General features: G+C 36.7%; 1 protein-coding gene across 3 annotated transcripts in view; it reads left to right on the top strand.

The window, feature by feature from the left end:
- Positions 1-18,120, top strand: part of ANKRD31 (ankyrin repeat domain 31) — a 127,609-nt gene that overhangs the window by 31,225 nt on the left and 78,264 nt on the right. For all 3 annotated transcript variants that reach the window (XM_022594713.2, XM_022594678.2, XM_022594698.2), the window contains exons 8-10: positions 799-1,070; positions 3,368-3,477; positions 13,243-13,398. In XM_022594713.2, coding sequence (XP_022450421.2) covers positions 799-1,070; positions 3,368-3,477; positions 13,243-13,398 — 538 coding nt within the window. The remainder of the gene's footprint in view (positions 1-798; positions 1,071-3,367; positions 3,478-13,242; positions 13,399-18,120) is intronic.

The following is an 18,120-nucleotide window of genomic DNA, read 5'->3' as shown; positions in this document are numbered from 1 at the left end:
GCGGCCCGGGTTCGATCCTTGGTCAGGGAACTAGATCCTGCATGCCACAACTAAAGATCCCATATGCCGCAATGAAGATCCCACATGTGGCAACAAAGACCCCGTGTGCTGCAACTAAGACCCGGTGCAGCCAAATAAATAAATAAATAAATATTTTAAATAAAATATGAAACTTGTTACCTTGAGAAGCTTTGCAAGCTGGATATATAAATAAGCTCAAGAGAGGTTTACGTGATATGTATAAAAATATGTATCCCCACAAAAATTAAATCTATAATGGATTTAACTTTAAGGGGAAGTTAGAGCCCTTCATGATATACTGCTAACCTTTTAAAATCAATATAATGGAAGTTATGTAGTATCTCATCCCACAAATATCTCTTACTGTTGCTATCAAATAACAAAATACTAGGCTGAATAGAACACTGATCTGGCCTGGCGTGACAGTACTACTCTTTTTATGTGTCTCTCATCATTTCGTGCTACCCATTTCCTATGAAATTAAAGCACCCAGAGTGACCTTAGGTTTATCCTTGAGTTTTAAGGATGACTATTGATAAAAATAATATTTACTTATGCTTTTCTTGTCCTAGGCTTTTAAATCTGCATTGTCATTTGTTACATTAACTATGATAAAATTTACATTATGTTCACATATGTCTATGGGTTTTTGTATTTCCATCTTATATGGTATTTTTGTGTAATCAAAGGACAAGATAAAACTTAATTTCTTCTAATTTTATTTTATTTTTTTGCATTGTTGTAATTATTTGTGTATGTATTTACATCTTATTACAGAGTCTAGAAGACCCAAATCCATTTGGATTGCAAACTTTGGTTCATCAAAATGTCACCTCTTGTGATCCACTAAATAATAAGGGAAATTCAAAGCCGGTGGAAAATAGCTCTGACCAGGACACTCCATGTGTGTTAAGGAGATCGTCCAGACTGAAAGTAGGCAGAGATGCAAAGCCCACAGATGACATATATAAGATGCCAGAAAAGATTTTACCCAAAATACTTGGCTGTGAGGATCAAACAAATAATAACTCTTCAACTGAGAATTTCAGGTATGCTACCAACCTAATACATAATTCTGTGTTTGGGACATTAGAGTCAGTGTACCTCTAAGTAAAGAACTTTATTTTTCAGTTTTGTTATTTTATTTATTTTGCAATTTAAAAATACCCCAGAAAACTCTTTTACTTTCTTTTTTTAAGACAAAGTAATGGGAAATTGTTCTATTTTAGCTTAATGCTAATTTTCTTTCTTTAACATCTCTCACCACACATAGTTAACAAATTTTTTTTCTTGTGATGAGAACTTTTAAGGTCTACTCTCTTAGCAACTTCTCAAATGTACAATACAGTATTATTAACTATAGTCACCATGCTGTACATTACATCCCCTGGACTTATTTATCTTAAAACTGGAAGTTTGTACCTTTTGACCACCTTCACCCATTTCACCCACCCACACCGTCTCCTACCTCCAGAACTAGTCTGTTCTCTGTATCTATTAGTTTAGGGTTTTTGTTTTTTTGATTTTTTGTTTTTTTGTTTTAGATTCCACATGTAAGTGAGATCATACAGTATTTGTCTTTCTCTGACTTATTTCACTTAGCATAATGCTCTCAAGGCCCATTCATGTTCTAGCAAATGGCAGGATTTTTTCTTTTCTGTGGCTGAATACCATTCCATTGTGTGTGTATGTGTGTGTGTGTGTGTGTGTGTGTGTGTATCACATTTTCTTTATTTATTCATCCATAGATGGATATTTAGGTTGCTTCCATGTCTTGACTATTGTAAGTAAAGCCACAGTAAAAATGGGACTGCAGATATTATTTTGAGATAGTGATTTTGTTTCCTTTGGATAAATACCAAGGAGTGGAACTGCTGGATCATATGGTAGTTCTGTTTTTAATTTTTGAGGAATCTCCATACTGTTTTCTGTCGTGGTTGCACCAATTTACATTCCCACCAGCAGTGCAAGAGGGTTCGCTTTTCTCCACACCCTCTCCAGCATTTATTATTTGTAGACTTTTTGATGATGCCATTCTGACTGGTGTGGGATGATATCTCATTGTGGTTTTGATTTACATTTCCTTGATGATCAGTGATGCTAAGCACCTTTTCATGTACCTGCTGGCCATTTGGATGCCTTCTTTGGAAATGTCTTTTTAGTTCCTCTCACATTTTTTAATCAGATTGCTTTTCTCTTTGCTATTGAGTTGTATGAGTTCTTTATATGTTTTGGATATTAATCCCTTTTCAAGTCTATGATGTGCAAATATTTTCTCCCATTTGGTAGGTTGTCTTTTCATCTTGTTGTTAGTTTCATTTGCTGTACAGAAACTTTTTAGGTTGATGTAGTCTCACTTCTTTATTTTTGCTTTTGGTGTCAAATCCAAAAAATCATTGCCAAGAATGATGTCAAGGTGCTTACTTATGTTTTTTCCTAGGAGTTCTGTTGTTTCAAGTCTTACTTTCAAGTCTTCAATCCATTTTGAGTTGATTTTTGTATATGGTGTAAGATTGTGATCCAGGGGCTTCCCTGGTGGTGCAGTGGTTGAGAGTCCACCTGCCAATGCAGGGGACACCGGTTCGTGCCCCGGTCCGGGAAGATCCCACATGCCGCGCGGAGCGGCTGGGCCCGTGAGCCATGGCTGCTGAGCCTGTGCATCCGGAGCCTGTGCTCTGCAACAGGAGAGGCCACAACAGTGAGAGGCCCACGTACCGGAAAAAAAAAAAAAAAAAAAAAAGATTGTGATCCAGCTTTATTCTCTTGCATTTGGCTGTCCAGTTTTCCCAACACCATTTACTGAAGAGACTGTCCTTTCCCCATTCTATATTCTTGGCTCCTTTGTCATAGATTAATTGACGATATATGGGTAGGTTTATTTTGGGGCTCTCAGAATAGAGAGAACCAAAATAAACCTACCCATATATGCTTTTATGCCAGTATTTTACAGTTTTTGATCAGTGCCATACCACAGGGCAAGTCCTTTTTTTTTTGCCTGCCTCTTTTTTCCTAGAAGTTGTGAATAGAGTGGATAGTGGCATGCCAGCATGGGGAGTGAGGGACAGGAGCCTCAGAATACTCACTTATAGGTGACTATCCCTAAAGGAGAGAAACCCATAGGTGGCACAAAGACAAAGAAACCATAATGACTGGCATGTCTGTCACAGAATTATCTGCAGTTTACTCAGGAGCCATCTCCATATTTAAAACTGCTATCCTGCTTGACAACAGCTCAGTAAAATACCTTTGAGTTTTAAAAAAGAATTAGTCAAAAATTCGGTATGATTCTCTTTGAACGGTTGTGGAGAACATGATCGTAATTTTAAAAGCACATTTATTTTTCAAGAATGCAGAATCCTGCTTTAAGGATTGAAGGTAAAGGGAAGACTGTGCATTCATCCAGACTCAAGAGTGGAGAACAGATCAGGAAAAACAGAAAACTTGCAGGGAAAAATGGTGAGGCCTATTTTATTTCTTTATTTCTTTAATAAGTAACTTACAAAAATATAGAATCCTGGTACTAAAAAAGGATTTAGAGATTATATGTCTCAACTTTCTCATTCTACTGATGAGGAAGTTCAGAGAGGTTAAGGATTTTCCCCAGCACTGCACAGCTCATTAGTAATATAACTAGGATCCTGAACTTCTGCCTCATAGGCTGGTATATTTCCTGTACTTTTACTTTTAAGAGAATAGTTTCAGAACCCTTTTCAAATTTAGATATCTGACCTATTTGTGGTGTGACTAACCTAGCATAGGCTTTGGGAAATTATAACCAGAAGAATAAATAGAGGAAATTATTATATATTTAGATGTTATTTCTTTGTTCCTATATATAAAGCCCCAAAGAATGAACTAAAAAACTATCAGAAATAATAAGAACCTAGGAGTACTGGTTACAAAATAATAGATGGCGGGACAGTTGGCAGAATTGAAATATGGACTGTAGATTAAAGAATAATATTGTATCAATGTTAAATTTTCTTAATTTAATAATTTGGTTATGTAAGATAGTGTCCTTGCTTTTAGAGAATATGCTCTTAAGTATTAGTAAGTAAAGAGGCATGGTGTATGCAAGTTATTCATTATGTGTATATGTGTCTGTGTGCATGTGTATGTATATATAAAGAGGCAGATAGAATGATTTAAGTGGTGGCAAAATGTTAACAATGGGGGAATCCTTTGTTTTATTTTTACAACTTTTTTATAAATCGGAAATTATTTCCAGCTAAAAAGTTTTAAAAATTCAATAAACCAAAAGAAGACAAAAGTAAATACCTTTCATATACATAAGTATTACCCAGTTACAAAATATAAGAGAAGATCCCATTTATAATAGTTACAAAAGAGAGGAAATACCTGCTTATATACCTAATAAGAAATTGCCATACCTGTAAGAAGAAAGTGTAAAAATTATGCTGAGGGACATAAAAAAGACTTGAATAAATGGAAAGAAGAGCCTTATTCTTGACCATAAAGATTCAGCATTGTAAGAAACTTACTTCTCCCTAAATTATTCTGTAAATGCATGAGAGCTCAATCAAAAACAGATTTTTGTGTATTTGTTAATTGTTCTGTTTTGTTTTGCTTTATAAGGCTGGAGGTTAGCTATGAGAATGATATAAAATTTCAGCTGGAAAACTAAATATAAAAGACTAACAAAGAAAATTCTGAAAAATAAAACAAAGGGAGAGTAGAGAGGCAGGAACCTGCTCTACATGATGTGAAAGCAATTAGAAAACAATAGAAGTTAAAATAAGTTGGTATTGGCACAGGAATAGACAGATAAATCAGTGAAACAGAATAAAGGGTTTAGATGTAGAAGCCAGATACAATGGGAATATGGGGGTAGGTCTGTGATAAATATGGCATCTCAAATTGATGGCAGAAAGAAGGAGTAAATAATAAATAGTGAAAAACACAAACAGCTGGATCCCTATAACATTCCTTATACCAAATTTAATTCCAGTCTGGCCAGAGTTAAAGGAAAAGAAAAGTTCTAGGAGAAAAGACAAGTGAATCTTTTTATAATCTTGGAAAAACCCTTTGTAAAGAACAATTCAAGACCAGAAGCCAGGAGGGAAAAGAATGATAAAACTAACTATATACATTTTTTAAAAATTGTATGGAAAGATATCCTAAAAAAAAAACAATCATCAAACACAGAAGAAATATTAATAACATATGACAAGGGGTTAATTATACTAGTATGCAGAGAGCTCTTACAAAACAGTAAGGATAAAGAAAAAAAGGAGTTCACAGGAAAAAAAATGTAAATACCTGAAAAGATTAACATCTCACTCATACTTAAAGAAATGCAAATTAACAAGTACAATTTTCACCTAAGAGAATGCCAATAAACATTTGAGAATTCCCAGTGGCAAGAATGTGGAAAAAGTAAACAATCTCATATGTTTTTGGTAAAAGTTTTTTCAGTCTTTTTATAGGGCAGTTTATTTACATTCATCAGAATTTTAAATCACAATTCTTTTGAATCAGCAATTCTGTTTAAAGGGATTTATTGTATGGCTGTATTTGCTTAAATATGTAAAGATGTTCATTACAGCATTGTTTATTATAATAAAATGACTAGAAACGAGCTAAATTAAGTGAATAGTTAACAAATTATAATGTAACCAATGAAATAATATTCAGTCATTTAGGAAGTCAGAAGAATATGTATGTGTTGATAAGGAAAAAAAGGCCATTTTTTTTTTTTCATGTCATAAGGATGATATTAAATTTCTTGTTGGAAACAGTGCAAGCAAGAAGACAGTGGAGCAGCAGCTTTAAAGTACTAAAATAAATTCTATAGAATTCTATAACTAGAACCTAGAATTCTATACCTAGCAAAATATCTTTCAAAAATGAAGGTGAGGGGAGAGGAACCAAGATGGCGGAGTAGAAGGACGTGCTCTCACTCCCTCTTGTGAGAACACCAGAATCACAACTAGCTGCTGGACAATCATTGACAGGAAGACACTGGAACTCACCAAAAAAGATACCCCACATCCAAAGACAAAGGAGAAGCCACAATGAGAAGGTAGGAGGGTCGCAATCACAGCAAAATCAAATCCCATAACTGCTGGGTGGGTGCCTCACAGACTGGAAAACACTTATACCACAGAAGTCCACCCACTGGAGTGAAGGTTCTGAGCCCCACATCAGGCTTCCCAACCTGAGGGTCTGGCAACGGGAGGAGGAATTCCTAGAGAATCAGACTTTGAAGCCTAGTGGGATTTGATTGCAGGACTTCGACAGGACTGGGGAAAACAGAGACTCCACTCTTGGAGGACATACACAAAGTAGTGTGCACATTGGGACCCAGGGGAAGGAGCAGTGACCGCAGGGGAGACTGAACCAGACCTGCCTGCTGGTGTTGGGGGGTCTCCTGCAGAGGCGGGGGGTGGCTGTGTCTCACCGTGAGGACAAGGACGGTGTCAGCAGAAGTTCTGGGTAGTACTCCTTGGTGTGAGCCCTCCCAGAGTCTGTCATTAGCCCCACCAAAGAGCCCATGTAGGCTCCAGTGTTGGGTTGCCTCAGGCCAAACAACCAACAGGGAGGGAACGCAGCCCCACCCATCGCCAGTCAAGTGGATTAAAGTTTTACTGAGCACTGCCCACCAGAGCAACAGTCAGCTCTACCCACCACCAGTCCCTCCCATCAGGAAATTTGCACAAGCCTCTTAGATAGCCTCATCCACCAGAGGGCAGACAGCAGAAGCAAGAAGAACTACAATCCTGCAGCCTGTGGAACAAAAACCACATTCACAGAAAGATAGACAAGATGAAAAGGCAGAGGGCTATGTACCAGATGAAGGAACAAGATAAAACCCCAGAAAAACAACTAAATGAAGTGGATATAGGCAACCTTCCAGAAAAAGAATTCAGAATAATGATAGTGAAGATGATCCAGGACCTCAGAAAAAGAATGGAGGCAAAGATGGAGAAGATGCAAGAAATGTTTAACAAAGACCTAGAAGAATTAAAGAACAAACAAACAGAGATGAACAATACAATAACTGAAATGAAAACTACACTGGAAGGAATCAATAGCAGAATAACTGAGGCAGAAGAACAGATAAGTGACCTGGAAGACAGAATTGTGGAATTCACTGCTGCAGAACAGAATAAAGAAAAAGGAATGAAAAAAAATGAAGACAGCCTAAGAGACTTCTGGGACAACATTAAATGCAACAACATTTGCATTATAGGGGTCCCAGAAGGAGAAGAGAGAGAGAAAGGCCCCAAGAAAATATTTGAAGAGATTATATTCAAAAACTTCCCTAACATGGGAAAGGAAATAGCCACCCAAGTCCAGGAAACACAGCAAGTCCCATACAGGATAAACCCCAAGGAGAAACACACCGAGACACATAGTAATCAAATTGGCAAAAATTAAAGACAAAGAAAAATTATTGAAAGCAGCAAGGGAAAAATGACAACATACAAGGGAACTGCCATAAGGTTAACAGCTGATTTCTCAGCAGAAACTCTACAAGCCAGGAGGGAGTGGCATGATATATTTAAAGTGATGAAAGGGAAGAACCTACAACCAAGATTACTCTACCTGGCAAGAATCTCATTCAGGTTCGATGGAGAAATCAAAAGCTTTACAGACAAGCAAAAGGTAAGAGAATTCAGCACCACCAAACCGGCTCTACAACAAATGCTAAAGGAACTTCTCTAAGTGGGAAGCACAAGAGAAGAAAAGGACCTACAAAAACAAACCCAAAACAATTAAGAAAATGGTCAGAGGAACATACATATCGATAATTAACTTGAATGTGAATGGATTAAATGCTCCAACCAAAAGACACAGGCCTGCTGAATGGATACAAAAACAAGACCCATCTATATGCTGTCTACAAGAGACCACCTTCAGACCTAGGGACACATACAGACTGAAAGTGAGGGGTTGGGAAAAGATATTCCATGCAAATGGAAATCAAAAGAAAGCTGGAGTAGCAATACTCATATCAGATAAAATAGACTTTAAAATAAAGAATGTTACAAGAGACAAGGAAGGCCACTACATAATGATCAAGGGATCAATCCAAGAAGAAGATATAACAATTATAAATACATATGCACCCAACATAGGAGCACCTCAATACATAAGGCAAATGCTAACAGCTATGAAAGAGGAAATTGACAGTAAAACAATAATGGTGGGGGACTTTAACACCCCACTTACACCAATGGACAGATCATCCAAAATGAAAATAAATAAGGAAACAGAAGCTTTAACTGACACAATAGATCAGATAGATTTAAGTGATATTTATAGGACATTCCATCCAAAAACAGCAGATCACACTTTCTTCTCAAGTGCACACGGAACATTCTCCAGGATAGATCACATCTTGGGTCACAAATCAAGCCTCAGTAAATTTAAGAAAATTGAAATCATATCAAGCATCTTTTCTGACCACAACGCTATGAGATTAGAAATGAATTACAGGGAAAAAAATGTAAAAACCACAAACACATGGAGGCTAAACAATACGTTACTAAATAACCAAGAGATGGCTGAGGAAATTAAAAAATACCTAGAGACAAATGACAATGAAAACACGATGATCCCAAACCTATGGGATGCAGCAAAAGCAGTTCTAAGAGGGAAGTTTATAGCTATACAAGCCTACCTCAAGAAACAAGAAAAATCTCAAATAAACAATCTATCCTTACACCTAAAGGACCTAGAGAAAGAAGAGCAAACAAAACCCAAAGTTAGCAGAAGGAAAGAAATCATGAAGATCAGAGCAGAAATAAATGAAATAGAAACAAAGAAAACAATAGCGAAGATCAATAAAACTAAAAGCTCGTTCTTTGAGAAGATAAACAAAATTGATAAACCATTAGCCAGACTCATCAAGAAAAAGAGGGAGAGGACTCAAATCAGTAAAATTAGAAATGAAAAAGGAGAAATTACAACAGACACCGCAGAAATACAAAGCATCCTAAGAGACTACTACAAGCAACTCTATGCCAATAAAATGGGCAACCTGGAAGAAATGGACAAATTCTTAGAAAGGTATAACCTTCCAAGACTGAACCAGGAAGATATAGAAAATATGAACAGACTAATCACAAGTAATGAAGTTGAAACTGTAATAAAAATCTTCCAACACACAAAAGTCCAGGACCAGATGGCTTCACAGGTGAATTCTGTCAAACATTTAGGGAAGAGCTAACACCCATCCTTCTCAAACTCACCCAAAAAATTGCAGAGGAAGGAACACTCCCAAACTCATTCGATGAGGCCACCATCACTCTGATACCAAAACCAGACAAAGATACTACAAAAAAAGAAAATTACAGAGCAATATCACTGATGAATATAGATGCAAAAATCCTCAACAAAATACTACACATTAAAAGGATTAACAACAACACATTAAAAGGATCATACACCATGATCAAGTGGGATTTATCCCAGGGATGCAAGGATTCTTCAATATATGCAAATCAATCAATGTGATACACCATATTAACAAATTGAAGAATAAAAACCATATGGTCATCTCAATAGATGCAGAAAAAGCTTTTGACAAAATTCAACACCTATTTAGGACAAAAACTCTCCAGAAAGCGGGCACAGAGGGAACCTACCTCAACATAATAAAGGCCATATATGACAAACCCACAGCAAACATCATTCTCAATGGTGAAAAACTGAAAGCATTTCCTCTAAGATCAGGAAGAAGACAAGGATGTCCACTCTCGCCACTATTATTCAACATAGTTTTGGAAGTCCTAGCCACGGCAATCAGAGAAGAAAAAGAAATAAAAGGAATACAAACTGGAAAAGAAGAAGTAAAACGGTCACTGTTTGCAGATGACAAGATACACAGAGAATCCTAAAAATGCCACCAGAAAACTACTAGAGCTAATCAATGAATTTGGTAAAGTTGCACGACACAAAATTAATACACAGAAATCTCTTGCATTCCTATATACTAATGATGAAAAATCTGAAAGAGAAATTAAGGAAACACTCCCATTTACCATTGCAACAAAAAAATAAAATACCTAGGAATAAACCTACCTAGGGAGACAAAAGACTTCTATGCAGAAAACTGTAAGACACTGATGAAAGAAATTAAAGATGATACCAACAGATGGAGAGATATACCATGTTCTTGGATTGGAAGAATCAATATTGTGAAAATGACTATACTACCCAAAGCAATCTAGAGATTCAGTACAATCCCTATCAAATTACCAATGGCATTTTTTACAGAACTAGAACAAAAAATTTCCATTACATTACATTTGAAAATCAGTCACTGTAATTTGTTATATTAATAAGTTAAAAAAGAAAAACCATATGATCATTTTAGTAGATGATGCAAAGAAAGATTTTGGCAACACCTAACATCCATTACTGATGAAAACTCTCAGCAGACTCAGAATAGAGGGGAACTTGGTTAATCTGACAAAGGGCATCTACAAAAAAAATACACAGCTGTCATACTTAATGGTGAAAGAGTGAATGCTTTCCCCCTAAGATCAGAAATAAGACAGGGATGTCTGTTCCCACCACTTCCGTTGATCATTGTACCGGAGGTCCTAGCCAGTATAGTCAGGAAGAAAAACAAATAAAAGGCATCCATGTTGGAAAAGAAGAAGTAAAACAGTCTTTAGTCACAAGTGACATAATCGTCTATATAGAAAATCTGATGGAATCTACAATAAAAGCAACTGTAAGTGAGTTTAGCAAAGTTGCAAGATACAAGATCAATATACAGATATTAATTATATTTCTGTATTCTAGCAACAAACAATTAGAAAGTGAAATATGAAAACCAAACAGGAAGTGAAATTTATGCCACAGTTTCAAAAAATGTGAAATAAAGATAAAATTTAGCAAAAGATGTAAAAGACAGGTACACTGAAACCTACAAAATATTAAACAGAGAAAACACAGGAAATTTGATGGAGAGAAATGGAGAGAGATTGAGTCAGAAGACAACATTATTAAGATGTTATTTCTACTCAGGTATATTTATGGATTCTACACAATCTCAATCAAAATTCCTGTAGGATTTTCTTGTAGAAATGCCAAAGCTGGTTCTAAAATTGATATGGAATGCAAAGAATCTAGAATAGTAAGACAGCTCTGATAAAGAACAAAGTTAAAGGGCTAACACTACCTGATTTCAAGAATTATTATATGGCATAATCAAAGCAGCATGATATTCGCATCAAGATAGGGAAATAGGTCCATGGAAGGAGAAGGGAGTTCAGAAATAAACCCTGAGTTTTGACAAAGGCACAAGGCCTTTGTAGTGGAAAACAATTGTATATCCATATGCAGCAGAATGTTATTCAGTGTCATTCTGTGTATTTTAAGAGTGTTGATTTTTGTTTTGGCCAACAAGTTACCTGAAGATCAGTTTGATCCTTTCAACACTTTTTTAAAAACCTTGTTAGGCAGGTCTAGTGTAGGCCTTACTCTAGGACTAGTTTAGCTCTGCTACTAAGACATGACCCATTAAAGGTCTCTCTGAATGTTCCAGTAGTTCAGCAAGGTCTCTCCTCAGCCTGGCAGGAATGTGAATGTCTCCCAGCCTGTGTGATCTCTGATGGTTGTTAATTTATAGTTCCTGGGTAATTGTTCTTGCCCAGCCTCATGAAGATTCACCCCACGCATGAGCAGTTCAGTATTCAGATAATGACTCAAGGAGCCCTTTGTATAGATTTCTGGTGCCTTTTCTCTATGCTCTCATCTCTGGTGCCCTGTCCTGTAAATTCTGTTCACCCCAGCCTCCCCAGACTCTGACCTCTGTCTCCTTAGCTCAGCAGAATCACCTTGCTATGCTTGTGCTATACTCTGAAAAGCCTCCAGACAAGAAGCTGGAGTGAGTGACCTTAGGGCTCACTTCATTGTTTGTCTTCACTCAGGGAAGTCAAATAGGTCTGAACTACCTGTTTTCCAATGTCTGAATAAAGGGTCTTTTTCCCCTATATATTTTGTTTAATATTCTAGTTGTTTACAATGGGAGGGCAAGTCACAGCAGTTATTTAGTCATGATTAGAAGTGAATGTCTTTCACAACTTAGTTTTCATTGAAAATTTTTGTATTCTTAATTTGTTATTTTTAATAAATTGCATATTTATAATAGCGGGTACAACTGGAAAAGACAGATCTGGGAGTAAAGACTATTGATTTTTGCATATAGTTTATCTGGTGGGAGCAGAATGCTTTGTAGTCTGGGGTGGGGGAAGGCAGGCTCAGGTGTTCAGCAGTTGGTTTGTTTTACAGTGGAACTGAATGGAGAGAATCAAATAAAAACAAAGCAGTTAAATTGTGGTCCATTAAGAAACCTGTTGCAGTACTCAGTTACCTTTCGGAGGTTTCAGGATGGGGCAGGTTATTTAGATGAACCTGGAAAAGCTATCACCAAAGTTCCTCTGAGGGAATTCCCTGGCGGTCCAGTGGTTAGGACTCTGCGCTCTCACTGCCGAGGGCCCGGGTTCAATCCCACAAGCTGGGCGGTGCGCCAAAGGAAAGAAAAGCTGTTCTGAAATTCAGGAAAACCAAATGAGTATTATCTGTAAAAACTGACAGGATTTGGATTATCTAGATGAGGAGTTTAGGAGGCACAGGGGAAAAATGATACTTGGTATATATAACCTGGAAAACTATTTTAATTGTGTATTTCCCAGGTTAGGAAATCAAAACTATTATACTGCTCAAGACCAAGCTTTATTTAAGTTCATGACAATTATTTTTAGTAAAGAAAGAAAATTTAGCATTCTCTTTTCTGGTCTTGCTGGGGTTAATTTTTTTATCTTGCTTATATACTTCTGAGATTTTCTCCTCATGGTTTTATAAGACATTTTGGTATTTAATATTTTGTTAGGTTTAATAACATCTAATTCTGGATTTAAATAATACCTTTCACCAGAACTTTTAAGAAAATAATCCATTAGTCTTCTCATACATGCACCTTTCCTAGAGTTTCAATCAATATAAACTGCTTACATGATTTATAATTTACTCAAATATTTCAAACTAATGACATTTGTCTTTTTCACCTTTTTGCATGTAGATACCATTATAGTTGGATTAATGGATGAAATAGTCCTCCATAATGTAATATGCTCTATTCCAGAATGTTGACTGGATTCAATCTATTACTTATATTCCTCTTGATTTTCAAATAAGGATTATTAATTTTTTTGTTTTCTTTTGTTCGTGCCCTCATTTCAGAAAAAATGAAGATGAATAAAGTATCTCGTTGTAACATTAACCGTAGAAACATCTTTGGAGAGAACTTACTGTATAAAGCTGCTCTGAACAACGACGCTAATCTTGTTCATCATTATATGAAGAAAGGTGGAAATGTTAATCAGCCAAGTTATGCTGGTAGGCTGTGGTTACCACTTACAGTTATCTTAAGAGTGGTTTGTAGTTTCAGCTGAGTCACTACTATGTAAGTATGGCAAAGTAGGCCTAAGGCAAGTCTCAAACAGAAAGCTTCCAGGTAATTTTTCTACTTAGGCAGTGCTTCACCATCATCTCCCAGGGAAGTGGTAAGATAGGGGGGGAGAGGCAGGAGAAGAACATTACATTTCACCTTCAAAGATTATGCCTGCCTTCAAAGGTTATGCCTTCAAAGGCCCACCGCACCAGGTGGGCCATGTGCAGTAGCATTACACAGAAGGATGGGGTTCCTGGGGCTGGCTTGCTGGCTTTGTGTGGGCATTTTTACTATGAGACTCAGCTTTTAATGGAAGAGAAGTGAGGTTCAAAGCTGAAAGAAGCTGATGGTACATTGAGCTTCAGGGAAAATTGATGATAAAATGGTAGATGTACAGCAAGGACAATTGACAGGGAAATGGAGAGAACAGACTATGAGGTAGAGAGGGTGGGACAGGAAGCTCAGAAAGAACAGTCTTTCTGCAAGGCTAGGTCTCTGTACAGTCTTCCTGTGGGGAGAACCTGATACGTTCTCCTGGAGAGGAAAGATTCCTTAAAGGCACGTAAGTACTTAAAACACTGAGCAGCACTGTGTCCATACTTTTACTATTGTTTCTAGACTTTCTCGGTGTATGAAACAATGCACAAAGTGTTATGGTACACAGAGATCAGCAGCACGATCCATGGACAAGCAGGTGATTACAAGTGCACCCCCAGTACTTACTTTAGCAGCACCTGGGTTTATACTATAATCAGGGTTTTAAAGACTATTATTCTAAGTCTCACACCCAGTTCATCCATTATGGTCTTATAGCTCTCAACCTTGGATCCTTACTTGCTAGCCAGAGCACTTGCTCCTTTGATTTTGAGAAATATATGGTTCTTTCTCTTAGCCTCTATGTGCTCCTTAAGTTTAGGAGTAGCTCTGCATGCCAATAACTGGACTTTATGGATTTCCCAAGCATCAATCTTAACATGTTTCTTTTCATTAACCTTTTTTTCTGTGCCATCACTAACATCCCCAGTTGCTATACCCTGCTTGTCTTTGGCCAGGCAGTGACCTTCTCCTCACTTCCCTAGGTACTTCTGTGACCTTCATGAATTCTTTATCCTTCCATATTTTCCAGACTTTTTGAACTCTCTTGTTTTCTATTTTTCCTTCTCAATTTGCATCTTAATCTGACCTTTACTACTTCTGGCTACCACATCCCACAGAATTGCAGAGGGCAGTGTTTGCAAAGGGTTGTCCATAAGCCATTTTCGTAAGAGTCACTTAAAATATTTGTTCAAAATGCAACCTTTACTTCACCCTCCCAAAGCACACACACACACAAAATCACTCAAAATCACAATCAAAATCTGTAGGTTAAAATCTGGAAATCAAGTCCCCTAGATGATTTTTATTCTCATTAATGTTCAAGAACTACTGACAAGAAGTGTATGGCCTCCATATAATTCAATGTAGTGAGCTTTTACCGTATGCCTCCTCTGTGCCAGATACTATGAAAACAAAAAGATAAACAGTATCTACTAGGAAGGTTTAAATAAATTTATTTTGTGAGATAATCCAATAAAGGCTTAAGTGCCTTTTGAGGAATTAACAAAACGTTATAGTAACAGGCCAATGGTCTTTTTATAGGTAACATTTGCATTTTATAAGTCCTCATTTACATTTTGTGATATCTTTGATTTAAAAAACCAATTTCAATAATTCTTTACCTATCAAAACCAAGGGTGACAACCATGAAGTAGCCTGAAAATAAATTCTGAATACCTAAAATAGATCTAATAAAGCTTCTTTGCTAAAACCCTCTCAGATCAATGACTTGAGCATTATTTTACACAGAATCCTATCTGATTCCTAAGCCTATGACACATTAGAACTGAAAAGAAAGGTTGGCTTAGGTCAGGATATTGATAATAGCAAGAAGTTTAAGCCAACAGCAAGGCAAGAGACATAAAAAATGAGAGGCAAAATTGTTGAGGACTGTAATGAAGAGAGTGCACTTTATATCTCTGTGGGTGTTAACAATTGCTGCATTAGATCATATAACTAATATTATGATCTTGAATCTTTTTAAACAAATGCGTTAAATTATATTGTCTTCATAGGAAATTTACACTCTTATAAACCTTTGAAGAAATTTCCTCCAAGATACTTACATTTTTAAAAAGAAAAAACTATGTTGTTTAAGGATCTCCCAACCTGCAGTTTTGGGAGATAATAAAAGATCTGTTATAAAATGTACTCCATCTTTATTTACGAGGAGTGGTTTTACAACACAGAAGGAGTAAACCTTAGGAGAAGGGAAATTCTTTGTTACATTTGATTTCTTTCTGGAATATGTAGCCCTTTATGTGGTCTGGAGTAGCTCTCTGCAGAATAAAGGTCCCTCTGGCTTTGTTGCTGCTGGGAATTTCTTTCAACCCTGGAACTGATACTATTCATCACTGGGTCCTCCTTGCTTACTTAGGTCACACTTAAAGTAGCATTCATTTTCAGCTTCCCTCCCCAAGACCCCATCATTTACTATGAATTGCTCACATGTACTTTGTTTTCTTTGGGAATTTTCTGAAGTAAATTTAGTGTATGAGACTGGCTTTTTCTTGGAAGCCAGACAGTTGCTTTACATTTACCTTATCTTTTAGTCATTCTGAGCTCAGGGAAAACAAACATCTTTTGTTATGGTTATTTTCTCATTCCTGTAGCAGCCATTTCTGTCCCCTTTAGGAAACTAATTTTTATTGTAGTTTAAGCAAAACCTAACTAAGGAAAGGAGGTTTCCTAGAAGGAAAATCATCATCTGCGTTCCAAAGTTAATAACTTTTGGATTTCTGATACTTCATTTTTCATCCCACCAAACCTAGACTATGGCAAATAATCAAGTTAACCAGTGTACGTTATCAGTAAGCAAATTTCCACTGGTTTACAGGTCCCAGAACCTAAATAGCAATTAGTTCACGCTTTTTATTGGGGACAGTACTTTGGGGGAAGAGAGTTTTTATATTATTTTTTTAAAAAATAGATCTTAAATAGTTATCTTCCAAAAGTTCACGTTTATTTGAAAATTTTTATGAAATTATGAAAAATTTCAAACATACAGAAAAGTTGAAAGAATTGAACAGTGAACATCCATATACCTAATTTCTAGATTCTCCATATTTGTTTTTGTTACATACTTATTGTAAAGGGAAACACTCACGTGTTTCTCCTCTATTCACACCCAGATACGTGGGTTTTCCACACATTGAACAATTCTTCCACACCAGCTGGGTATCCTGCAATTCAATTCAATTCTGACACTAGACACTGTTAGTGTAGACTCCACAGATTAAGACATCAGTCCCATGAGGCTGACCCCCACTTCAGATGCCAATCACAAGTAGGAGATCACCAGGTTACCCACAGGTTTCATTCACCTTGGCTACAAACTGGGGGTTACCATGACCCATTTCTTGGATTTGATCATTTCCTAGAACAGCTCATGGACTCAGGGAAACACTTAACTTATATTTACCAGTTTATTATATAATAAAGCATATGATTAAGGATACAGATGAAAAGCCAGATGAAAAGGGTACATAAGGTGAGGTCTGGAAGGGTCCGGAACACAGGAAATTCTGTCTCCATGGAATTGGGGTGTGCTGTCCTCTCAGCATTCAGATGTGTTCACCAACCTGGATAAGCTCTCCAAACCCCATACTTTGGGGATTTTTATGGAGACTTCATCACATAGGCATGATCGATTATTAAATCCATTTCTAGCCTCTCTCTCCTTTCTGAAGAACAGAGGCAGACCTGAAAGTTCCAGCTTCTAATTATGACTTGGTCTTTCTGGTGACCAGCCTCATCTATGAGCCCACCAAAACTTGCCTCACTGGAACAAAATACACTTATATCTCCCAGGAAATTCCAAGGGATTTTAGGAGCTCTGAGACAGATTCTCCTATCATTCAGGAAATTACAAAGGTCTTGGAAATTCTGTATCAGGAACTAGGGTCAAAGACTATAAGGACGAAACATCATCCTGCCACCCCTGTTTACAAGGGTTTTAGGAGCTCTGTGTTAGGAACCAGGGGGCAGAGGCCAGTATACATATTTTTTATTTTTTAAATTATTCTTTCAACTCCAACATGGCTTTCTCAAACATTTATTTCTTTATTATTTTTAAAAATTGAAGTTTAGTTGATTTACAATATTATGTTAGTTTCAGGTATACAACATAGTGATGCAATATTTTTATATGTTATACTCCATTTAAAGTTAATACAAAATAATGGCTATATTTCCCAGTCCTGTACAATATTTCCATATTGCTTATGTATTTTGTACATAGTAGATTGTGTCTCAGTAGATTGTGTCTCTTAATTCCCTACCCCTTTCTTGCCCCTCCCCACTTCCCTCTATCCACTGGTAGCCATTAGTTTTTACTCTATATGTGTAAGTCTGTTTCTGTTTTGTTATATACATTTCTTTTTAACTTTTAGATTTCACACATGTCATAACATATAGTATTTGTCTTTCTCTGTCGTATTTCACTAAGCATAGTACTCTCTAGGCCCATCCACATTGTTGCAAATGACAGATTCCATTCTTTTTTATGGCTGAGTAATATTCCTGTGTGTGTGTGTGTGTGTGTGTGTGTGTGTGTGTGTACCACACCTTCT

The sequence above is a fragment of the Delphinapterus leucas genome, chromosome 3 (genome assembly GCF_059928025.1).
Source record: "Delphinapterus leucas isolate spDelLeu-1000000601 "Yukka" chromosome 3, BTC_Dleu_Yukka2, whole genome shotgun sequence".
Classification (NCBI taxonomy): Eukaryota; Metazoa; Chordata; class Mammalia; order Artiodactyla; family Monodontidae; genus Delphinapterus; species Delphinapterus leucas.
The sequence above is the reverse complement of the archived record's forward strand: the minus strand, read 5'-3'. Positions and strand labels throughout refer to the sequence as shown.